Source organism: Triticum aestivum, chromosome 4B (genome assembly GCF_018294505.1).
Source record: "Triticum aestivum cultivar Chinese Spring chromosome 4B, IWGSC CS RefSeq v2.1, whole genome shotgun sequence".
Lineage (NCBI taxonomy): Eukaryota > Viridiplantae > Streptophyta > Magnoliopsida > Poales > Poaceae > Triticum > Triticum aestivum.
Window position 1 is genome coordinate 381179683 of NC_057804.1, and position 25344 is coordinate 381205026.

General features: G+C 50.6%; 1 protein-coding gene across 1 annotated transcript in view; it reads left to right on the top strand.

Moving 5' to 3' along the window:
- Positions 1 to 2917: 2917 nt before the first annotated feature.
- LOC123090113 (uncharacterized) overlaps positions 2918 to 25344 on the top strand; it is a 73997-nt gene continuing 51570 nt past the window's right edge. The window contains exon 1 of the mRNA XM_044511564.1: positions 2918 to 3074. Within this exon, the coding sequence (XP_044367499.1) occupies positions 2918 to 3074 (157 nt within the window). The remainder of the gene's footprint in view (positions 3075 to 25344) is intronic.

Here is a 25344-nt window from a genome sequence, read left to right on the forward strand (position 1 = left end):
GTCAAGAGTTCCTTCAGGGGGCGGCGGATGTGGTGAGCCGGATTGGGGCAGAGCTTGCTGGCGAGGATGCGCGCCTTGAGGCCGAGGGTCTACGCCTCACTGAGGAGAGGCACAACCTGAAGGTAGCCGTCGCCCTCGCGCGTCACCAGCGTGTCCTTGATAACACGAAGGCTGAAGCGTCGCTGGTGGCCTTGCGAGAGACCTGCTCCCATGCCATCGAGGAGGCCCAGGAGGCAGACCGACGACGCAAGAATGCAGAGGAGCGCGTGTGGGGGCTTCAAGCCTGGAGCAACTCCCTGGAGCAGCAAGTGGAACTGCGCCAGGCGGCCCTTGTGTTGCTGAAGGAGGCTTCCGTCGACCAAGCGGAGCTTCAGAAGCGCGAGGAGGCGCTGACGCTCGAGGACGCTGAGCGCAACCTTGAACTCGAGCGGTTGGAGACGAGGGAGCGCCTGGTGACCCAGGCGGAGGATGACATCGTCGCGCGTGAAGCCCGAGTCTAAGAAGAGATCGACCGCCGCGTGGCGGAAGCTCGCTCGGGCCTCGAGCGCCAATACGAAGCGAGGTTGGAGTTGATAAGGGCCGAAGCTGAGGGTAGGACAGCGGCCCTTAGGGCCAAACTGGCCAAAGTGACGCGGGGTGCGGATTCCTCTGTAGCCACCCTTGGCGCAGTGCAGGCGGAGCTGGCCTCCTCCCGCGCCGAGCTGCTTCTTCTCCAATAGAGGGTTGATGGTGCCTAGGCCATCGTTCGGTGGAATGAGGACGAGATCCGTCGGTGGCGGATTCTGGAGCACGAGCATGCCCCCATGCTCCTAACGCTCAGGGAACCGGCTAGCACAGCCTTGAGCAACATTTGCGAGGCTGCTGCCAAGGAGCCGCATGAGACCAACTACGCCGGCAACCTCCAAATTTCACTAACGTGGTGACGCTTCTGGAGAACTGCTCCGAGAGGTCTCGTCGGCTTGTCTAGGAGAGGAGCCGAGCCTTGCTCGGGCGTGCCTTCTCCCGTGTCTTCAGCTATCTGCAGGACAGGGACCCCCACTTTGACTTCGACGCCGCCATCGCACCGGTGCCCGTAGCCATCCGAGGCGACCTGGCGCAATTGGTGGAGGACAACGTGGATGCCCTCGTCAGGGCCTTCGCATCTGATGATGACGGCGTGATCGTGGCCGCCGATGAAGGCGGCATTGTGGACGGGCCTGGCGCTGACGGAGGTGCTGGCGGTGGTGGCGATGATGTCAGCGGCGCCAGCGACGCCTCTGGAGGCACCCCAGAAGACGCGTTGAGTGATATGTCCGACTGATCGTATGCCGCCACTATTTACCCTGCACAAAGAAGGCGTGAGCTTGGCCCTGAAGATTGTAAGAGCGTTTTGGGAGGGGAAGCCCCTCATGTAAAGATTTGCGATCAGTACCCTGGTAAGCATGACGCTGTGTATGAGCTTAGCGACTGGCCCGGTGATGGGCCAGCTGACTTGTTTACCTTTTGACCCTGACGAGTCCCGAGTGGGCCTGCGGGGGCCGCAGCACTTCGAGTGTCTTCTGGGTGAACCCATTGATCCTGTGATGAGAACCTCCGAAGAGGGTGCGGCGATAGCGGTCCAGATTGTAGATGTGCTCGGCCTGGCCCGGCTCGCAAGGGGCTCACGAGGGGAGGCAGCTGACGCTAACTTGGGGCGTAAAGCCAAAACTAGAACACGAGAGATTGCTCGAACGAGACTAAACACCCCTTCCCTAGGCACACGCAAGTCTCAAGCGCAAATCCAACTTAAATTCAAATCGAAGAAACTTGTCAACAGAGGAAAAGCCGCGCCCGACACCTAGTCTAGTCTTCCACGTCTTCTCACCAGCGCGGAGCTAAGTGCTGCCATTGGGCGTGGGCGGGAGCACCCGAGGCCCGAGCGCGGCTCTCCGGAGACTCCGGGGCATGTACATCCCCACTCATTATTACGTGAGAGTGTCACGAGGCGGCGAGCTTCACAGGCACTGGGCCTTCTTCACAGGTACCGGCCTTGCTTCATATCGCCAGACGAGGGCCCCGCCTTGTGCCACACTCTACCACCATTGACGGTGGTCGGAGACCAAGGACAACGCCAATGGGATAGAGCGGTCGCCAGCAGTTCCCCCGACGACCACGGGTCCTTTGCCGGGGGCAGGCCCTGAGGCACCTCCCCGAAAGATGGGCCTACCTCCTGAGAACGCCTTGCGCCGAGCGCCACGGGGACGAACCCGGATCTCGGCCCGTCTCCTGCAGCCCCTGGTGCCCTCCTCCCGAGGGGTAAGAGGCTGCTGGATTGGGGCAGCCATCTGCTGCGGCGACCTGTACCTCCTGTGACCCATGATTAGCATAAGTTTGCTCCTGAGGAATTAGTGGTACCAGATAGTTGCTGCCACCGGCGTGATCGTCGTGGCCCTCTTGGGGCTCCTGAAAGAGCTCAGCTTCTAGTGTCTCCTCGCCCCAGCCTGGCCCGAGGAACGGGCCATGGTCTTCTTCCATTGCGCACTCTCGATCCACCATGTGGGGCACATAAGCTTCTGGGGCCACCGCCCCGTGGTTCTCACCGTAGTGCCCCACATGCCATGTAGTCCGGCTTGGGGCGTTGTCTTGGAGGTGGTGGCGCGGTGGTCCGCCGAGGCCGAAGGTCGCGGCGTGCACTCCTTCGTCAGCTGGAGATGGGGTCGGCGCGACTTGACGCCCAGCGCTGACGGCCGGGTTGGCGTTGAGTAGGGCCTGGAGTCCGCTCGGAGTTGCCTGGGCACGTATGGGGCCGCCATACGACCCGCCCTGGATCTGGGGTGGTAGCTAGACGCAGAAAGGAGGTGCTCCCGAGGCGGCGGCGTCCAGGAGCTCGGCTACTCGCTCTAACAACACGTCGCGGCCGCTCTCCAGCAGCCGGCACCGTAGCAGCTCTTGGGCCACCATGAGCGCGACGCTGGAGTTCGCCTGCTCCCGCCGGGTGTGCGGCGCCGTGGCCGCGACCTGGTTCGAAGCTCTTGCTGCTGACGGGCAGGCAGCGTTTGGCCGCGTTGCCCGCGCCCTGCAGCGCCCTGCGGAGCGCGAACTTCCTGAGGCGCAAGGTTGAGGTCGCCCTGGGCTGGCGGCACGGCATGGGCGGGCCACGCCGCCCAGTGGTCGGTGTTGGCTGTCGGGTCGCTTGACATCTGAACGGCGGAGCGACGAAACGCGAGGCGGCGGAAGAAGGATTCCGGCGCACCCCCTACCTGGCGCGCCAAATGTCGGATTTCGGGTTCATACAGACCCTTGAGGTTCGAATACTGGGGTGCGCACGAAGATCTTTCCCCTACCAGCTCACGTCTCGAAGTCTCACAAGGATCTAAGAAAGAAAGATGAACACACAAGGGACACGAGATTCATACTGGTTCAGGCCACCATTGTGGTGTAATACCCTACTCCAGTGTGTGGTGTGGTGAATTGCCTCAGGGGCTAATGATGAATAATACAAAGGGACAACAGCCTCGCGAGGGGCTATTCTTGAGCTGGTGCGATGAACTACTTGGGTGAGTTCAGTCGCCTCTCTCTAGTCTATGCGTCTTCTTGAGATACATGCTCGATGCCTCTACTCTGTGGTGGCTAGTCCTATTTATAGAGCGAGGCCCTGGGCCTCTTCCCAAATAATGAGCGGGAAGGGCGCCAACAATTGGCCATTTTGAAGGGGAACATTTGGTACACTTATCCTGACTAAAGTTGGTCTTTGGCTGCCAAAGGCTCTGACGATAACGCCGTCCTGGGCTCCATGGTGACCTCCATCCTGCCGCTCTGCTAGTCTTGGTCTTGTTGCACCAAAACGACAACCTTTTCTTGATGCCTTGGCCTGTGCTTGCCCCCCTTGCACTGAAGGGGAAACAAGGACACTGCGCAGGCCGGCGCTCGCCTGGTGCCTGCCTGGTCTCGATCGTCATGGCTTGCGTCATAGGTTCCTCGCGAGGTACCCTACCTTGAACTCTCCGCCTCCTCGCGAGCCTGCCTGAGGAGACTGCTCCTGAGGAAGCTTCCTGTCGTCCGCCCCACGAGGCTTGGCCCCTCATGAGGGTCTTGAGCTTGAGCTGATGAAGTTGGGCTGCACTGGGCCCCCACTTGAGCCACGCCGCAGGCCGCAGGCAGGCAAGTCTGGGGACCCCCGTTCCTAGAACGCCGACAGTGTTGACTGGTCAAACTGACGTGTGGGTCCAGTAGGACCCACCTGTCATACTCTGATTAGGTTAATTAGAGTTTAGCTAAACTAATTACTATTTAATTAAACTATCAAGTTAATCAGATTAATTAAATAGGATTAATTAACTTAATTAATTCACTAATTCACTAATTAATTAATTATAAATTTTATTAATCCATCTTTTTTTATTTTTTATTTTAAAACGTTCTGGGGGCTGGGCCCCGGCTGTCAGTGGCCCATAGGCCATTGGATCGGGCGCGCTGGTTCGGGCGGATCCGGGTGACGGGTGCGAGCCCATCGGGGCGCATTGCCCATGCCAGCAGCAGGGCACCGCCGGCCAAGGACGACACTAGGCGAGGCCGCGGCCGGCGCGGGAAGTAGGCCAGGCGCGGGTGGAGGTGGCCGCGAACGGCCGTGGCGGGGCGGTGAGCATGCATCAGGGTGACGGGGCTCGCACAAGCGCCGGTGGGCGCACGCGAGATGAGCGGAGGAGGGCGGGTTCCGTGGCGACCAGCAACAAAAGCGGCGGTACGGGTGTACACAAGCAAAGGGGCTGCCGACGGGCGCACCGCGCGTGGCGAGCAGGGGAGGCCCGGACGACGTGGGGACAGGGGGAGAGAGAAGGACCGGGGTCCTCACCGCGGGCGTAGGGTTCGGGGCAGTGGGGGTTGAGGAGGTCGACGGAGACGACGCGTCGTGGAGGAGGTAGACCGGCGAGGAGGAGGAGACAGGTCGGTGAGGAGGTCCAGCGAGGTCCTCGGGCGGTGGCGCGGGCTCCGGGCGGCGTCGGTGAGGCGATGGGGTCGGGACAGCGATGAGGCGTGGCTGTGGCTTCAGGTGCGTGTCGCACGAGGGAGAGGAGGGCGAGGAGGCGACAATAATCCGAGGCGGTGGCGTGGTGGCGGCGGGGACGCACCCCGATCTAGATCGGGGGCAGAGGCAGAGGCGAGGGGAAGGAAATCGTGGGGAGGGAGTGGGTGAGTGGGGGGTTCGATCTAGGTTTTCCAGCGACAGGGGGAAATATGGGGGAGTGGGGTGAGCCGGCTGGGCCGGCCTGGCTAGCCCAGTGGCCAGCTGGGCCGGTTGGTCCCGGGGGAGGGTTTGTTTTTTTGTTTGTTTTAGTTTTACTTTTTGTTATTTTTCTTTTCTATATTATTTTAGTTACACGCTAATTTTAGTTTAGTAAAATATGACTATAACCCCTAAAATAATGTTTCAGAACAATCCACAAGTATAAAAAGTTTTACCCGGACATAAAATAGTTTAGTATTTTATAAAATACCAAAGGCATTTAAATAGTTGTTTTTGCTACTGTTTAGAACATTTAAGGTCATTTAAAAACCTTTTAAAATATGGGTTTCAACATGGTAAATATCCAGGGATTATTTTCCACACCGTGAACATTTAGTTTTGACATTTGAAAACTTTTATAGTTTGACTTGATTTTAAATTTGAATTTGAACGGGGTTTGAATCAACGCGAGCTTATCAAAAGTGATCATGGTGACATGGCATCATTAGTAGTGAGTTACTGTAGCTTAATTATCCTTGCGTCACAAGCTCTGTGCAGAGCATTGAAGACATAGAATATTTGCAAAATACATACGGCTCTGAATGTGACAGACCCGTTAACTAAACTTCTGTCACAAGAAAAACATGATCACACCTTTGTACTCTTTGGGTGTTAATCGCATAGCGATGTGAACTAGATTATTGACTCTAGTAAACCCTTTGGGTGTTGGTCACATGACGATGTGAACTATGGGTGTTAGTCACATGGTGATGTGAACTATTGGTGTTGAATCACATGGCGATGTGAACTAGATTATTGACTCTAATGCAAGTGGGAGACTGAAGGAAATATGCCCTAAATGCAATAATAAATTTATTATTTATTTCCTTATTTCATGATAAATGTTTATTATTCATGCTAGAATTGTATTAACTGGAAACTTGATACATGTGTGAATACAAAGACAAACAGAGTGTCACTAGTATGCCTCTACTTGACTAGCTCGTTGAATCAAAGATGGTTAAGTTTCCTAGCCATACACATGAGTTTTCATTTGATTAACGGGATCACATCATTAGAGAATGATGTGATTGACTTGACCCATTCCGTTAGCTTAGCATTTGGTCATTTAGTATGTTGCTATTGCTTTCTTCATGACTTATACATGTTCCTATGACTATGAGACTATGCAACTCCCGATTACCGAAGGAACACTTTGTGTGCTACCAAACATCACAACGTAACTGGGTGATTATAAAGGTGCTCTACAGGTGTCTCCAATGGTACTTGTTGAGTTGGCATAGATCGAGATTAGGATTTGTCACTCCGATTGTCGGAGAGGTATCTCTGGGCCCTCTCGGTAATGCACATCACTATAAGCCTTCTGTGACGCCCCCGATTCAATCGTACACTAATCATGCACGCAAACGTGTATGATCAAGAGCAGGGACTCACGGGAAGATATCACAACACAACTCTAAAACATAAATAAGTCATACAAGCATCATAATACAAGCCAGGGGCCGCGAGGGCTCGAATACAAGTGTTCGATCATAGACGAGTCAGTGGAAGCAACAATATCTGAGTACAGACATAAGTTAAACAAGTTTGCCTTAAGAAGGCTAGCACAAACTGGGATACAGATCGAAAGAGGCGCAGGCCTCCTGCCTGGGATCCTCCTAAACTACTCCCGGTCGTCATCAGCGGGCTGCACGTAGTAGTAGGCACCTCCGGTGTAGTAGGGGTCGTCGTCGACGGTGGCGTCTGGCTCCTGGACTCCAGCATCTGGTTGCGACAACCAGAAAGAAAGGGAAGGGGGAAAAGGGGGGGGGGGAGAAAGCAACCGTGAGTACTCATCCAAAGTACTCGCAAGCAAGGAACTACACTACATATGCATGGGTATATGTGTAAGGAGGCCATATCAGTGGACTGAACTACAGAATGCCAGAATAAGAGGGGGATAGCTAGTCCTATCGAAGACTACGCTTCTGGCAGCCTCCGTCTTGCAGCATGTAGAAGAGAGTAGATTGAAGTCCTCCAAGTAGCATCTCCAAGTAGCATCTCCAGAAGCATCGCATAGCATAATCCTACGCGGCGATCCTCCCCTCATCGCCCTGTGGAAAAGCGATCACCGGGTTGTCTGTGGAACTTGGAAGGGTGTGTTTTATTAAGTATCCGGTTCTAGTTGTCATAAGGTCAAGGTACAACTCCAAGTCGTCATGTTACCGAAGATCACGGCTATTCGAATAGATTAACTTCCCTGCAGGGGTGCACCACATAACCCAACACGCTCGATCCCATTTGGCCAGACACACTTTCCTGGGTCATGCCCGGCCTCGGAAGATCAACACGTCGCAGCCCCACCTAGGCACAACAGAGAGGTCAGCACGCCGGTCTAAATCCTATGCGCATAGGGGTCTGGGCCCATCGCCCATTGCACACCTGCACGTTGCGAGGGCGGCCGGAAGCAGACCTAGCCTCTCTTATACAAGAGTAGGCGTTCCAGTCCAATCCGGCGCGCGCCGCTCCGTCGCTAACGTCAAGAAGGCTTCGGCTGATACCACGACGTCGAGTGCCCATAACTGTTCCAGCGTAGTTGGTTAGTGCGTATAGGCCAGTGGCCAGACTCAGATCAAATACCAAGATCTCGTTAAGCGTGTTATTATGAAATAACCGCAGAAGCCGACCAGGGCCAGGCCCACCTCTCGCCTAGGTGGTCTCAACCTGCCCCGTCGCTCCGCCACAAAGATCCACACAGAGGGTGTCACATCCCTAGTTCTGGTATGACCTAGACTAGCTAGTCTTTTGTGCATCATGTTTAAATTCCATTTAAACTTGAAATGGGGATTTGTGAAACCCTCAGAATCATTTTTGGAAATGACCCAAATAAAAATTGCTCCAAAAGGGTCCAAGAAAATGCTCATGTTGCCCTCTGAAAATATTGGACAGAGATAAAAATCAAACCAATATTTTTAGGATCTCATAAGTATTTATTTTGGGCATTTGGAATTAATGCAGTAATTATTTGCTTTGGATATATATTGTTATATATATAAAATATTGTCCAAAAACTATGCCATTTATTAAGGAGCTCTGGAATAATATAACTAGCTTCTATAAAAATTGGCATAAGAAAATGGTTTAGTATTTTTATTAAACCAAACAAATGTCAGAAAAATAGAAAAAGAAACAAAAAGAGGAAAACCCTACCTGGACTTACCCGCGGCCTGGCACTGTGTGGCCTAGCCCAGCGGCCCAGCAGGCCGGTCCAGCCAGCTGGCCGACGCCAGTCGTCCCCTTCCTCGCGCCAGGAGGACAGGGGCACGCGCCGGCGCGCACGGCCACGCGTCCGGCTGGTGCCACGTCTCCCCGCCACCTCCTGCTTCTCCCCCTCGTCATCTGGATGCCCCGCGCGACGCCACGCGCCGCCCCGACCGCTCTCACTCTCCCCCTGTTCTCTCCCTCGCCGTTTCCCCACCGTGCCCGAACGCTGCCGTCACCGCCGACGCGCTCCCCGCCGTCCCCTCACCCCTCCGTAGAGTCCACGAGCTCCGCCACGACTCCCTCGTCCTCTCCGTCAAGGCATAAGACGCCGGACGCCCTGTGGAGCCGCCGTCGCCATCGTCTTCGCCTCCGGCCGCCGCAGATCGCCATCGCCGCTTCGTCGTCTCCAGCGCATCCCCGGCCACAACGAGCAGCCCTGCAAGTCCGCTGTGAGCCCCGCCGTCGAACCCCTCTCTCCCCTGCTCTTCTGGCTCCCTCTAGCCGCTCCACCGCCGAAGCCGTGCCCCGGTCGCCGCCCCGAGCTCTGCTCCGGCGAGCTTCGGTCACCCCAGCTCCCCCTACCTGCTTCGCTGGCTGCGCTAGAGCCCGAGCTATGCCCCGGGGCACAAGTACGCCGCGGATCTCGCCGGCGACTAACTGCCGGCGGGTTTGACTTGTTTGACCTGGGGTTTGACCCCTGACGCGTGGGCCATGCCCCTGTTTAGTTTAGGTGTTAGTTTAGTTAGCGCTAATTAACTCAGTTAATTAGTTGTCTCTCTGACAGGTGGGCCCAGGCCCTAATTAACCTAGGTTAGTGCTAACCTAACACTAACTAACTCTGTTAGTTAGATGTTACACTGACATGTGGGTCCCAGCCGTCAGGTTTGACCTGGTCAGCACCGTTGACCTGCTGACGCAGGCATGACGTCATGCTGGCGCAATAATATATTTTCTGGAATTAAAATAACTCAGGAAATTCCAGAAAATGTTCAAAACTTCAAAAATTCATATCAATTCAACCGTAGCTCAGATTGAAATAAATTATATATGAAAAATTATCAGAAAAATGCAACCTATCCATCTGTACCAGTTTCATGCATGAAAAACCAAGTTATACCTGCTGTATAAGTGAAACACTAAAATGGCTTATATAAAGAGCTTATTTGGAGATGCATTTGAACCTTTGGTTCAAATGGACTTCAAACCAAATGAATACTAGTTGCATTAGCTCAATAGCATCACATCTTCATGCCATGTTCATGCATCATATCGTTACATATGCTTGTGTATTGATTGTTGGCACCGTTCCTTCTCGATAGGTCCTGCTCCGGAGACCGTTCCAGAGTACCTGTCTGAGGAACAGTGCCCCCTTGTTGATCTACCAGGCAAGCAAACCCCCTTGTTCATTCCGATAAATCCTACTCTCTCGCTCCTGCTCTCAGTTATTGCATTAGGACAACAACGATTCGTCTGCTACTTTGTGCTGCGGTAGTTGAACCCATTCCTCTGCATGACCTGTCATTGCCACGGTAACTAGTTGAAACCGACTAGCATGTGTAGGAGTTGATTGAGCCATGTTGTGTTCCTACCATGCTATGCCTGCTATTGCTTAGAGTTGTGTCAGGTCTGGTTCATTGGGAATGAATTGGAGTGTTACGATATGTTCTGGTGCTGAGAGTTAAGTGTGTGAACACGTTTTGGTAAAGGTAGCGGTGAGAGGCCATGTAGGAGTACATGGTGGGTTGTCTCACTGGAACCGTCCTTAAGCACTGAGTTCTATGTATGTTGTCCAATGACTCGATACTACCACACATTGGGCTCCGGGCGCTCCAAGCCCTCTCGACTTATTAACCAACTTGGTCTCTGTCCAGGAGTCGCAACTAGTTTCTGGTGTTTGTAGGTAGTGCTATTTTTCTACCAAGTGGCACCCGGCAGGGTGGGCTTGGGACAGACTAGGCACACGTGGCCTGGTGTACCGAGTGGCACCCGGATGGTGGGCTCGGGAACCCTGCACACATCGTTTGGGGCCGTGAGCGAAACCCCGGCCGGATCTCCTTGCGGATGGAACCCGAATAGGCGATAAACCTGGACTAGAGTCTTGTGTGGTTAGTCAGGTCGTGGCCGACACCCTCGCCAGGCTTCCGCTTGAAGGTTGCCGAGATACATGACGTGTACATGGCGGTAAGTGGCGAGAGCGTGTGTGAAGAAGTACACCCCTGCAGGGTTAACATGATCTATTCGAATAGCCGGGTCCGCGGTTATGGACTTCTTGGATGCTTACATGGTACATAGAGAACTTGATGTGGATACTCTAAAATGCTCAAGACAAAGTGTGAGTGCTATGGATGGCCTTCTCGTAGGGAGACGGGGATGAATCGATAGTAGTGTATTGTGTGGTGATTAGTGGACTCGTGTGCGCCATATCACCTCAAGAGTTTCTGGTAGTCGTAGAACAGGATAGCCACAGAGTCAAAGCTGGGTTGCTGCAACTAAACCCCAGATTACCCTCTTGATACAGATGCATGTATGATAGGATCTGATGTAAGTCTTGCTGAGTACCTTTGTACTCGTGTTGCTTTATTTATATTTTTGCAGCAGAGACTTCGGTCTTACTAGTGTTGTCGTGGACTTCGACGAGTAGCTTGTACCTCAGCTACGATCTTGATCGGATGTTGTAGATAGTTAGGCTCTTTAGCCTTTTTCATTTGTAGATGTCTGTACTCAGACATGTAATGCTTTCGCTTGTTGCTTGTATGCTCTGTATGATGGGTCCTGTGACCCCTGTTTGCAATAAATGCTATGGTGGCTCTTTGAGCTTTATCTATATGAGTTGTTGAGTTATGTTGTGATGCCATGTTGTACAGCACATACTTGCATGTTATGCGTACGTGTAATGTGTATTGCTATGTGTGGGATCTGACTATCTAGTTGTTTATCCTTAGTAGTCTCTCTTACCGGGAAATGTCTCCTAGTGCTTCCACTGAGCCCTGGTAGCTTGCTACTGCTCCGGAACACTTAGGCTGGCCGGCATGTGTCCTTCTTCGTTCCTGTGTCTGTCCCTTCGGGGAAATGTCACGTGATGAACATCGGAGTCCTGTTAGCCCGCTACAGCCCGGTTCACCGGAGTCCTGTTAGCCTAGTGCTACAGCCTGGATTCACTCGCTGATGACCGACACGTTCGATGCTGGGTCATGGATGCCTGTCCCTGTAAGTTAGTGCCACTTTGGGTTCACGACTAGCCATGTCAGCCCGGGTTCTTTGTCATATGGATGCTAGCAACACTATCATATACGTGTGCCAAAAGGCGCAAACGGTCCCGGGCATGGTAAGGCGACACCCGTGGGAATACCGTGCGTGAGGCCACAAAGTGATATGAGGTGTTACATGCTAGATCGGTGTGGCATAGAGTCGGGGTCCTGACAGCTTTGGTATTAGAGCCTGACTGCCTGTAGGATTACCAAGCCAAACTGGTCGAAGTTGAGTCTAGAAATTCTTTAGTTATGTAAGGGAATTGATTGTAGGAAGGAACGTAAGGCTCTTTTTACCCCTTTTACCTCATGGCCTTCTGATCTGAGTCATCCTACCTTTCCTACGGGGTTAAGGAACTAGGCTTCTCTTCCGTCTATCAGGATCACGTGTTACTACTCCATAGTCCCATAGGATTGGTTGATCAGAGTCATACCCAGTTTTCGAGTACTTCCGGTGTAGCCTGTTAGTTCTATTCCAGAACCTTGAGTGGTGATGTTGAGTTGTTGTACTACCCCATTTTTAGCAGGATGTCTCATTTTGAGCATTTTACTGCCGTTATGCTGCCGGAATTGCCCTAGGAGTTCGAGAGATACTAATTCCCTTGTCTTACATTCTATAGCCTATAGTTGATGTTGATTCCGTCCTTGGTCTCGTTTCTCAGGATGTCATCAGATACGCGAAGTTCTGTTGCTCATAGCCAGAACCACAGAGATGGTATGGATGAGGATCCTCCCGACCAGCCTTCGTTGACAGAGTTCATGCTAGAGATGGAGAGGAACAAGCGTGAGTCTAACCGCTTGTTGGCACGTATCGAGGAGAACACTGCACATCAGTTCAAAGGGTCTGTGACCATTCATGACTTCATTCGCTTGCACCCACCTACCTTTCATCATTCCATCGAGCCACTCGATGCAGATGACTGGCTCCGTAGCATCACTCATAAGCTGTGTTCCGCGAACGTAGCTAAAGATGACAAGGTCACCTATGCCACATACCACCTGGAAGGTCCTGCTAGTCTTTGGTGGCAGAACTATGAGGCTATGCTTCCAGCTGGCCAGATTCCTACCTGGAAGGATTTCACTGAGGCTTTTCGCGAGCATCACATTCCTGAGGCCCTCATCGATCGCAAGAGAGAAGAGTTCTGTAGTTTCACCCAGAGTAAGATGGCTGTTGATGCTTATAGTAGAGAGTTTGAGAACCTCGCCCGCTATGCCACCGAAGAAGTGTCCACGGACGCCAAGAAGCAGGCTAGGTTCCGAAAGGGTCTCAACCCCAAGTTGCGTCATGATCTCCACCTGCATCATTGTGATACATTCCAAGCTCTTGTGAACAAGGCCATCAATGCAGAGACAGCTCAACTCACTTACGAGGAGTCTCGTAAGCACACCCGTGATTTGGGATCTTCCTCCGGCTCCAGTTCTCAGAAGCGTCGGATTTGGGTTCCAAACTCCGCTCTTCCTCCCGGATTTTCACCGAGATCATCTTATGTGGTGCCTTCCCCAGCTCAGTCGTATGCTCCACCCAGGCCTACTGGTAGACCGCTTGTCAGTGCGGGTCCACGTCCAACCTCAGGGACTTGCTTCACATGCGGGAAGCCAGGACACTATGCACGTGACTGCTCTCAGACTAGTTATGCTCCATCCCAGCCCGAGAAGTCTGTTGGCCATGGTAAGCCATCACGCAAGACGATCAGTGCCAAGCCAGCTCGCACTGAACGTGGACGTGTGCATCACGTCTCAGCTAAAGATGCTCATGATGATCCAGATGTCGTTCTTGGTACACTCCTTGTCAATTGTCATCCAGCATTGGTTCTATTCGATACTGGAGCATCTCACTCCTTCATTTCTGAAGTCTATGCTCGTTTGCACGACACATCATTTTGTGATATGCCAACTCCGCTTGAAATCCAAACCCCAGGGTCTAGATGGCAGACCACTAGAATCAGCCATGGTAATGAAATCCTTGTTGATAGACTTGTATTCCTTGCATCACTTGTAGCCCTCAAGTCCTCAGATATTAACATCATATTGGGTATGGACTGGATGAAAGCTCATTATGCCAAGATTGATTGTTACACTAGGTCTGTTCAGCTTACACACCCATCTGGCAAGATAGTCACTGTCTCCACTAGAGTTGCAAAGCGTCAGCTCTATTCTCTTAATGCCAGCCCTCTTCCAGACCTTGAAGATATCCCGGTAGTCCGTAACTTTCCGGATGTCTTTCCAGAGGAACTGCCAGGTGTTCCACCTGACAGAGATGTAGAGTTCGTCATAGATCTTATCCCAGGAACAGCTCCAATCTCTAGGAGACCTTACAAGATGGCACCCTTAGAACTAGCCGAGCTTAAGAAACAACTTGATGAGTCCTTGCAAAAGGGTTTCATCCATCCTAGTTCTTCTCCTTGGGCTTGCCCCGTCCTCTTCGTCAAGAAGAAGGATTGGACGGACCGGATGGTTGTAGATTATCGTCCCGTTAACTTGGTCACGATAAAGAACAAGTATCCGCTCCCCAGGATCAACGACCTGTATGACCAGCTCGCTGGATCCTCAGTCTTCTCCAAGATGGATTTGAGGTTAGGCTACCACCAAATCAAGATCAGAAATGGGGACATTCCTAAGACGGCTTTTGTCACTCGTTATGGTCAGTACGAGTACACCGTCATGTCCTTCGGTCTAACCAATGCTCCAGCCACATTCTCCCGCTTGATGAACTCGATCTTCATGGAGTACTTAGATAAGTTCGTCGTGGTTTACCTCAATGATATTCTTATTTACTTGAAGAACGAGGAAGAGCATGCCGAACATCTTAGACTTGTGTTAGAAAAACTCAGAGAGCACCGCCTTTATGCCAAGTTCTCCAAGTGTGAATTTTGGTTGCCAGAAGTGACCTACCTAGGCCACGTAATCTCTGGTAAGGGCATTGCTGTCAATCCCGAGAGAGTTAAGGCCGTTCTCGATTGGACTCCACCTGAAACCGTTAAACAAGTTAGGAGTTTCCTTGGTCTAGCCAGCTATTGTCGCTGCTTTGTGGAAAACTTCTCCAAAGTAGCTAAACCTCTCACGGAACTTCTCAAGAAAGATAAAAAGTTTGAGTGGTCCCCACAGTGTGAGTACAGTTTTCAGGAACTGAAAAGACGCCTGACTTCTGCTCCCATACTTGTGCCACCGGATTTCACTAAAGACTTTGTTATCTACTGCGATGCCTCACGACAAGGACTAGGTTGCATTCTTATGCAGGATTGTCATGTGATTGCCTATGCATCTCGACAGTTGCATCCACATGAGGAGAATTATCCCACACATGATCTAGAGCTTGCAGCCGTAGTCTATGCCCTCAAGACCTGGCGACATTACCTTCTTGGTAAACGTTGCGAGATCTACACCGATCACCAGAGTCTCAAGTATATCTTCACCCAACCGGATCTGAACCTTAGGCAAAGACGTTGGTTGGAAGTGATCTCAGATTATGATCTAGGGATTACCTACACTCCAGGCAAAGCCAATGTCATGGCTGATGCGCTAAGTCGTAAATCCTATTGCAACAATCTCATGTTGCAGCAGGGCCAACCACTTCTCCATGAGGAATTCTGTAAGCTTAACCTTCACATTGCTCCTCACAGATTCCTTTCTACCTTGGTGGCGAAACCTACTCTTAAGGATCAGATCATAACTAGCCAACAATATGATACGGGTATTTCTCGAATCAAGGATAACGTTAAGAAGGGAGTTGCTGGTAGTTTCTCTGTTGATGATCGAGGTGTTGTTTTCTTTGGGAACCGTCTGGTGATCCCCAAGAAGCAACATCTTCGACAATTAATTCTTAAGGAGGCGCATGAATCTCCTCTCATGATTCATCCCGGTAGTACCAAGATGTATCAGGACCTACGCTAGAGGTTCTGGTGGACTAGGATGAAGAGAGAAACCGCTCAGTTTATTGCTAACTGTGATGTTTGTCGTCGCGTTAAGGTAGAGCATCAAAGGCCTGCTGGCACCCTTCAACCCTTATCCATTCCTGAGTGGAAATGGGATAAAGTTGGTATGGACTTCATCACCGGCTTTCCCAGGACCAAGAAAGGGAATAACGCTATCTTCGTAGTCGTTGATCGTCTTTCCAAAGTGGCTCACTTCCTTCCTGTTCGAGAGAGTATCACTGCTAGTCAGCTCGCTGACTTATATATTTCTTGAATAGTGTCACTTCATGGCGTTCCACTAGAGATCAATTCAGACCGTGGCAGTCTTTTCACTTCTCATTTCTGGGAAAGTTTCCAAACTGCCATGGGAACCCATCTTTCCTTCAGTACCGCTTTCCACCCTCAGTCGAGTGGTCAGGTGGAAAGGGTCAACCAAATTCTCGAAGACATGCTTAGAGCTTGCGTTATCTCATTCGGTATGGATTGGGAGAAATGTCTTCCTTTCACCGAGTTTGCTTATAACAATAGCTATCAATCCAGCCTCAAAAAAGCTCCTTTTGAGATTCTCTATGGACGAAGATGTTGAACACCTTTGAACTGGTCAGAAATCGGTGAAAGACAATTCTTTGGACCGGACATGATCCAAGAGGCAGAAGAGCAAGTTCGCATCATTCGTGAGAATTTGAAAACAGCCCAGTCTCGTCAGAAGAGTTAGTATGATCGTCATCATAGGGATATGACCTATGAAATTGGCGACAAAGCTTATCTTCGGGTTACTCCCATGAGGGGTACCCATCGATTCGGTATCAAGGGCAAGTTGGCTCCTCGTTACATTGGTCCTTTTCGCATTCTCGCTAAACGAGGAGAGGTTGCCTACCAGTTGGAACTACCCCCACATCTTTCTCGAGTTCATGATGTCTTCCACGTCTCTCAACTCAGGCGTTGCTTCTCGGATCCTATCCGCGGAGTGGACCACGAAACGCTTGATCTCCAAGATAACCTCACATACCGAGAGTACCCGGTTCGCATTCTTGATCAAGCAGAGCGTGTCACTCGACGTCAGAACATCAAGTTTCTCAAGGTTCAATGGTCTCATCATTCCGAGAGAGAAGCTACTAGGGAGCGAGAGATCGTCTTCGACTGGAGTACCCCGCTTTCTTTCCGTCGACCCCTGAATCTCGGGATGAGATTCTTTCAAGTGGGGGCGAGTTGTCACATCCCTAGTTCTGGTATGACCTAGACTGGCTAGTCTTTTGTGCATCATGTTTAAATTCCATTTAAATTTGAAATGGGGATTTGTGAAACCCTCAGAATCATTTTTGGAAATGACCCAAATAAAAATTGCTCCAAAAGGGTCCAAGAAAATGCTCATGTTGCCCTCTGAAAATATTGGACAGAGATAAAAATCAAACCAATATTTTTAGGATCTCATAAGTATTTATTTTGGGCATTTGGAATTAATGCAGTAATTATTTGCTTTGGATATATATTGTTATATATATATATATAATATTGTCCAAAAACTATGCCATTTATTAAGGAGCTCTGGAATAATATAACTAGCTTCTATAAAAATTGGCATAAGAAAATAAAATGGTTTAGTATTTTTATTAAACCAAACAAATGTCAGAAAAATAGAAAAAGAAACAAAAAGAGGAAAACCCTACCTGGACTTACCCGCGGCCTGGCACTGTGTGGCCTAGCCCAGCGGCCCAGCAGGCCGACCCAGCCAGCTGGCCGACGCCAGTCGTCCCCTTCCTCGCGCCAGGAGGACAGGGGCACGCGCCGGCGCGCGCGGCCACGCGTCCGGCTGGGGCCACGTCTCCCCGCCACCTCCTGCTTCTCCCCCTCGTCATCTGGATGCCCCGCGCGACGCCACGCGCCGCCCCGACCGCTCTCACTCTCCCCCTGTTCTCTCCCTCGTCGTTTCCCCACCGTGCCCAAACGCTGCCGTCGCTGCCGACGCGCTCCCCGCCGTCCCCTCACCCCTCCGTAGAGTCCACGAGCTCCGCCACGACTCCCTCGTCCTCTCCGTCAAGCCACAAGACGCCGGACGCCCTGTGGAGCCGCCGTCGCCGTCGTCTTTGCCTCCGGCCGCCGCAGATCACCATCGCCGCTTCGTCGTCTCCAGCGCGTCCTCGGCCACAACGAGTAGCCCTGCAAGTCCGCTGTGAGCCCCGCTGTCAAACCCCCCCTCTCCCCTGCTCTTCCGGCGCCCTCTAGCCCCTCCGCCGCCGAAGCCGTGCCCCGGCCGCCGCCCCGAGCTCCGCTCCGGCGAGCTCCGGCCACCCCAGCTCCCCCTACCTGCTTCGCTGGCTGCGCAAGAGCCCGGGCTACGCCCTGGGGCACAAGTACGCCGCGGATCTCGCCGGCGACTAACCGCCGGCGGGTTTGACTTGTTTGACCTGGGGTTTGACCCCCCCAAGGTCACTGACGCGTGGGCCATGCCCCTATTTAGTTTAGGTGTTAGTTTAGTTAGCGCTAATTAACTCAGTTAATTAGTTGTCTCTCTGACAGGTGGGCCCAGGCCCTAATTAACCTAGGTTAGTGCTAACCTAACACTAACTAACTCTGTTAGTTAGATGTTACACTGACATGTGGGTCCCAGCCGTCAGGTTTGACCTGGTCAGCACCGTTGACCTACTGACGCAGGCATGACGTCATGCTGGCGCAATAATATATTTTCTGGCATTAAAATAAATCAGGAAATTCCAGAAAATGTTCAAAACTTCAAAAATTCATATCAATTCAACCGTAGCTCAGATTGAAATAAATTATATATGAAAAATTATCAGAAAAATGCAACCTATCCATCTGTACCAGTTTCATGCATGAAAAACCAAGTTATACCTGCTGTATAAGTGAAACACTAAAATGGCTTATATAAAGAGCTTATTTGGAGATGCATTTGAACCTTTGGTTCAAATGGACTTCAAACCAAATGAATACTAGTTGCATTAGCTCAATAGCATCACATCTTCATGCCATGTTCATGCATCATATCGTTGCATATGCTTGTGTATTGATTGTTGGCACCGTTCCTTCTCGATAGGTCCTGCTCCGGAGACCGTTCCAGAGTACCTGTCTGAGGAGCAGTGCCCCCTTGTTGATCTACCAGGCAAGCAAACCCCCTTGTTCATTCCGATAAATCCTACTCTCTCGCTCCTGCTCTCAGTTATTGCATTAGGACAACAATGATTCATCTGCTACTTTGTGCTGCGGTAGTTGAACCCATTCCTCTGCATGACCTGTCATTGCCACAGTAAATAGTTGAAACCCACTAGCATGTGTAGGAGTTGATTGAGCCATGTTGTGTTCCTACCATGCTATGCCTGCTATTGCTTAGAGTTGTGTCAGGTCTGGTTCATTGGGAATGAATTGGAGTGTTACGATATGTTCTTGTGCTGAGAGTTAAGTGTGTGAACACGTTTTGGTAAAGGTAGCGGTGAGAGGCCATGTAGGAGTACATGGTGGGTTGTCTCACTGGAAACGTCCTTAAGCACTGAGTTCTATGTATGTTGTCCAATGACTCGATACTACCACACATTGGGCTCCGGGCGCTCCAAGCCCTCTCGACTTATTAACCAACTTGGTCTCTATCCAGGAGTCGCAACTAGTTTCTGGTGTTTGTAGGTAGTGCTATTTTTCTACCAAGTGGCACCCGGCAGGGTGGGCTTGGGACAGACTAGGCACACGTGGCCTGGTGTACCGAGTGGCACCCGGATGGTGGGCTCGGGAACCCTGCACACATCGTTTGGGGCCGTGAGCGAAACCCCGGCCGGATCTCCTTGCGGATGGAACCCGAATAGGCGATAAACCTGGACTAGAGTCTTGTGTGGTTAGTCAGGTCGTGGCCGACACCCTCGCCAGGCTTCTGCTTGAGGGTTGACGAGATACATGACGTGTACATGGTGGTAAGTGGCGAGAGCGTGTGTGAAGAAGTACACCCCTGCAGGGTTAACATGATCTATTCGAATAGCCGGGTCCGCGGTTATGGACTTCTTGGATGCTTACATGGTACATAGAGAACTTGAAGTGGATACTCTAAAATGCTCAAGACAAAGTGTGAGTGCTATGGATGGCCTTCTCGTAGGGAGACGGGGATGAATCCATAGTAGTGTATTGTGTGGTGATTAGTGGACTCGTGTGCGCCATATCACCTCAAGAGTTTCTGGTAGTCGTAGAACAGGATAGCCACAGAGTCAAAGCTGGCTTGCTGCAACTAAACCCCAGATTACCCTCTTGATACAAATGCATGTATGATAGGATCTGATGTAAGTCTTGCTGAGTACCTTTGTACTCATGTTGCTTTATTTATGTTTTTGCAGCAGAGACTTCGGTCTTACTAGTGTTCTCGTGGACTTCGACGAGTAGCTTGTACCTCAGCTACGATCTTGATCGGATGTTGTAGATAGTCAGGCTCTTTAGCCTTTTTCATTTGTAGATGTTTGTACTCAGACATGTAATGCTTCTGCTTGTTGCTTGTATGCTCTGTATGATGGGTCCTGTGACCCCTGTTTGCAATAAATGCTATGGTGGCTCTTTGAGCTTTATCTATATGAGTTGTTGAGTTATGTTGTGATGCCATGTTGTACAGCACATACTTGCATGTTATGCGTACGTGTAATGTGTATTGCTATGTGTGGGATCTGACTATCTAGTTGTTTATCCTTAGTAGTCTCTCTTACCGGGAAATGTCTCCTAGTGCTTCCACTGAGCCCTGGTAGCTTGCTACTGCTCCAGAACACTTAGGCTGGCCGGCATGTGTCCTTCTTCGTTCCTGTGTCTGTCCCCTCGGGGAAATGTCACGCGATGAACATCGGAGTCCTGTTAGCCCGCTACAGCCCGGTTCACCGGAGTCCTGTTAGCCTAGTGCTACAGCCTGGATTCACTCGCTGATGACCGACACGTTCGATGCTGGGTCATGGATGTCTGTCCCTGTAAGTTAGTGCCACTTTGGGTTCACGACTAGCCATGTCATCCCGGGTTCTTTGTCATATGGATGCTAGCAACACTATCATATACGTGTGCCAAAAGGCGCAAACGGTCCCGGGCATGGTAAGGCGACACCTGTGGGAATACCGTGCGTGAGGCCGCAAAGTGATATGAGGTGTCACATGCTAGATCGGTGTGGCATAGAGTCGGGGTCCTGACAGAGGGCCGTCAGGACAAAGGTCCTTTCAGCTCCCAATCCGTGAATCACTCGCGGGTACTCCTCGAGCCAACCCGACTTTAGTCACCATCTGTATAGTATGTATATATATATAATATATACCCGTGATCACCCCCGAGTGATCACGGCCCATTAGTATAGCAAGGCAGACTGACAAGAATGTAGGGCCAATGATGATAAACTAGCATCCTATACTAAGCATTTAGGATTGCAGACAAGGTATCAATGACTGTAGCAATAATGATAGGCTATGCATCATAATAGGATTAACGGAAAGCAGTAACATGCTACACTACTCTAATGAAAGCAGTATAGAGAAGAATAGGCGATATATGGTGATCAAGGGGGGGGGCTTGCCTGGTTGCTCTGGCAAGAAGGACGAGTCGTCAACACCGTAGTCGAACTAGGGATCGCCGGCAGTCTCGGGGTCTACCGGAAAGAAGTAACGGAGAGGGAACACAATAAATAACAAAGCACACAAAGCATCACAAAGCGTAATAAGGCAATACACGGTGTTCGGTGTGCCCTAACGCGGTAGTAGGTGATACCGGTGAAGGGGGAAAACATCCGGGAAAGTATCCCCGGTGTTTCGCATTTTCAGACAGATGAACGGGAGGGGGAAAGTTGCGAGTTTGCTATGCTAGGGATGTGTGGCTGACGAACGGGCTGCGTATACGGATTCGTCTCGTCGTTTTGAGAAACTTTCATGTACAAAGTATTTTTATTTGAGCTACGGATTATTTTATATTAATTTTCAAAGGTTTATTCAATTTATGGATTTATTTATATTCCAAATTTAATCAGTAAAAACTTCTGCCACATAATGCAGTGCCAGCCACAGTGTATGACGGGTGGGGTCAGGGTCAAAGTCAATAGTCCAGTCAGCAGTTGACTAGGTCAAAGTTGACTGGTCAAACTGGCTGGTGGGACCCAACTGTCATAGAGACAGGGTAAATCAACAGTTTAATTAATTTAACAGATTAAGTGGGGGGCCACATGTCATTGACTCAGATATTTTTTAACAGGCTTTTAAATGAAATGGGTCCACATGTCATTTTCAGTTACTCAACTAAACAATTTTATTAGGTTCTAATTAGGTGGTTAAGGGAATGGTTAAACCATGCGGGCCCACACGTCAGTGGGTCAACCTAGTGTTAGAACGTGCATGCGCGTGAGTTCAGAGGACGGCGCGCGCGCGGAGCCGGCAGCTCCGGTGACCAAAAGGGCCAACCCGGGCATCAAACGGGCAAGCGTGATGCGCCGCGTCGAGCTGTGCCGTCGACTGGAGCTAGGAGCGGCCGAAACATCGTCGGGGGCGACGGAAGGAGACGACTACGGTGGAGCTAGCAGCAACTAGTGCTGGAGGGCACAGGGAGGAGAGGGGAGAGGCCAGGGGGGAGCCGGATGCTCACATCGTTGCAGAGGAGGGCTCGGGGAGGCCGGATGGACCCTGCCGGTGAGGTCCGGCGGCCGGACGGGCCAGCAGGCGTGAGGCAGAGTAGAGGCTTGGGGAGGCGCAAGGACGACGGAGAAGCTGTGTGGCGGCGACGTCATCCCCCGGGCGCAGGCATGCTCGCCGAGGCCGCGGGGAGACACGGCGGACGCGACGACGCCGGCGCGACAGTGGTGGCGGAGGCGGGCACCGGTCGAGGCCGGACAGGGAGGCGAGCAGGTCGTCGGTGAGGTCAGCAGGGGCGACGATGGGCGAAGCAGGAGGGAACAGAGGGAGGAAAGGCTGCGAGGGGGATGTTCGGGCGTGAGGCGCCGATGGGGCGATGGGATCGGGGGTTGTCCCGATCTAGATCGAGGAAGGACGAGAGGGAGGAGTGGGATGAGGGGGGAAGGAGTGGGTGCGAGTGGGGGTTGCGGGTGTCGGTCGGGCTAGGGTTTGGGCACGGCAGGCCATATAGACCAAGGGGCGCAGGTGGGCCGGTGGACCGGCCGGCTGGGTCGCGGCCCGGTTGGCCATGTTTTTTTTGTTTTCATTTTTCTTTGTTTAAGTTTTCATTTAGTTTGAAATAAATACCTAACTGGTTCCTATATCAGCCTAAACGAATATACTACTACCACGTAACTCAGGGCATCTAAATAAATTAGCCTAATATTTTATTAATTGAAAGGGGCATTTAATTAATTGTTCCGGCTAGTGTTTATTTATGTTAGGACATTCAAACACCTCTAAAGATGTAGGGTTTCTCCACCATAATTACCTATGCATTATTTGGCTCACTCCGAACATTTTAGTTTTAACATTTGATTTTTTTTAATGTTTGCTTGATTTTGAATTTGAATTCGAACTGGTTTCGAACTAACGGGAGATTAGCAACAGTAATCGAGGTGACGTGGCATCATTAGCATAGGTTTACTATAGCTTGACTATCCGGGCGTCACACCTTCCAAGAATTGTAACTAATGAGTTAGTTGCAGGATGATGTATTATGGAAGGAGTAAAGAGACTTGCCGGTAACGAGATTGAACTAGGTATTGAGATGCCAACGATCGAATCTCGGGCAAGTAACATACCGATGACAAAGGGAAACAACATATGTTGTTATACGGTTTGACCGATAAAGATCTTCATAGAATATGTGGGAGCTAATATGAGCATCCAGGTTCCGCTATTGGTTATTGAACGGAGATGTGTCTCGGTCATGTCTACATAGTTCTCGAACCCGTAGGGTCCGCACGCTTAACGTTCGGTGATGATTTGTATTATGAGTTTAAGTGATGTACCGAAGGTAGTTCAGAGTCCCGGATGAGATTGGAGATATGACGAGGAGTCTCGAAATGGCCGAGAAGTAAAGATCGATATATTGGACGACTATATTCAAACATCGGAAAGGTTCCGAGTGATTCGGGTATTTATCGAAGTACCCAAGAGTTACAGGAATTCACTAGGGAGTATATGGGCCTTATTGGGCTTTAAGGGAAAGAGAGAGAGGCAGGCCGCATGCCCCCCAAGGCCTAGTCCGAATTGGACTAGGGCGAGGGGCTGCGCCCCCTCCTTCCTTCTCTTCTCTTTTCCCTTTCCTTCTCTCCTACTCCTACTACTTGGAAGGGGGGGGATCCTACTCCTGGTGGGAGTAGGACTCCCCAGGGCACGCCATAGAGAGGGCCGGCCCCTCCCCTCCTCCACTCCTTTATATATGGGAAGGGGGCACCCCATGGACACACAAGTTGATCATTGATCTCTCTTAGCCATGTGCGGTGCCCCCCTCCACCATAATCCACCTCGGTAATATCGTAGCGGTGCTTAGGCGAAGCCCTGCGTCGGTAGCATCATCAACACCGTCATCATGCCGTCTTGCTGACGGAACTCTCCCGCGAAGCTCTACTGGATCATGAGTTCATGGGACATCGCCGAGCTGAACGTGTGTAGAACTCGGAGGTGCCATGCGTTCGGTACTTGGACCGGTCGGATCGTGAAAACGTACGACTACATCAACCGTGTTGTCATAACGCTTCCGCTTACGGTCTACGAGGGTACGTGGACGACACTCTCCCCTCTCTCTGCTATGCATCACCATGATCTTGCGTGTCTGTAGGATTTTTTTTTGAAATTACTACGATCCCCAACAGATAGAACCAAGATCGTTACCTCTAAGACGAGGGGAGGTAAGGAACTGTTATCTAGCACTACACTTGATTCACCTTCTGTTTTGAGTAAACTTGCAACACCACTACCTGCTTTTGATTTTGATATGTCGCAAGCAATTGATGATGCTACCTCTGCTATGAATGATGCTAGTACCTTGCTTGATAAAACTGTGTCTCTAGGTGAATTTCTGGATGAACAACTTGCTAGAGCTAAAGAAAATGAGATTATTGAAACTGGAACTTTTGAAACACCTATTAGACATAGCTCTCCTAGATATGATTGCCTAATATAGCTGAGGGTTATGTTATGGATGGAGATGCAGCTAGGGATTTTCTTGCTTGTAAGGACAGAGATGATCTTAAGAAATTACTAGTCAAGTTGAAAGAAAAATGTTTGAATGCTAGAATGAAATATGATCCTAAGTTTGCAACTTCACCTATCTTTGTTACTGATAAGGATTATCAATTCTCTGTCGATCCCGAGTTAATTACTTTGGTTGAATCTGATCCTTTCCATGGTTACGAATATGAAACTGTTGTGGCATACCTTACTAAACTGAATGATATAGCCATCCTATTTGCTCATAAGGAAAAAATCGCTACTACTATATTCTTAGGTTGTTTCCTTTCTCATTAAAGGGTGATGCTAAGATATGGTTTAATTCTCTTGCTCCTGGTTTTGTGCGTAGTCCCCAGGATATGATATATTACTTCTCTGAAAAATATTTTCCTGCCCATAAGAAACAAGCCGCTTTATAGGAAATATTTAACTTTGTGCAAATTAAAGAAGAGAGTCTCCCTCAAGCTTGGGAGAGGCTTATCTAATTACTTAATGCTTTTCCTGATCATCCTCTCAAGAAAAATGAAAAACTCAAAATATTTATAATGGAGTAACCAATGCTTCTAGGGACCACCTAGATAGTTGTGCTGGTTGTGAATTCAGGGAACAAATTGTTGAATAAGCTCAAG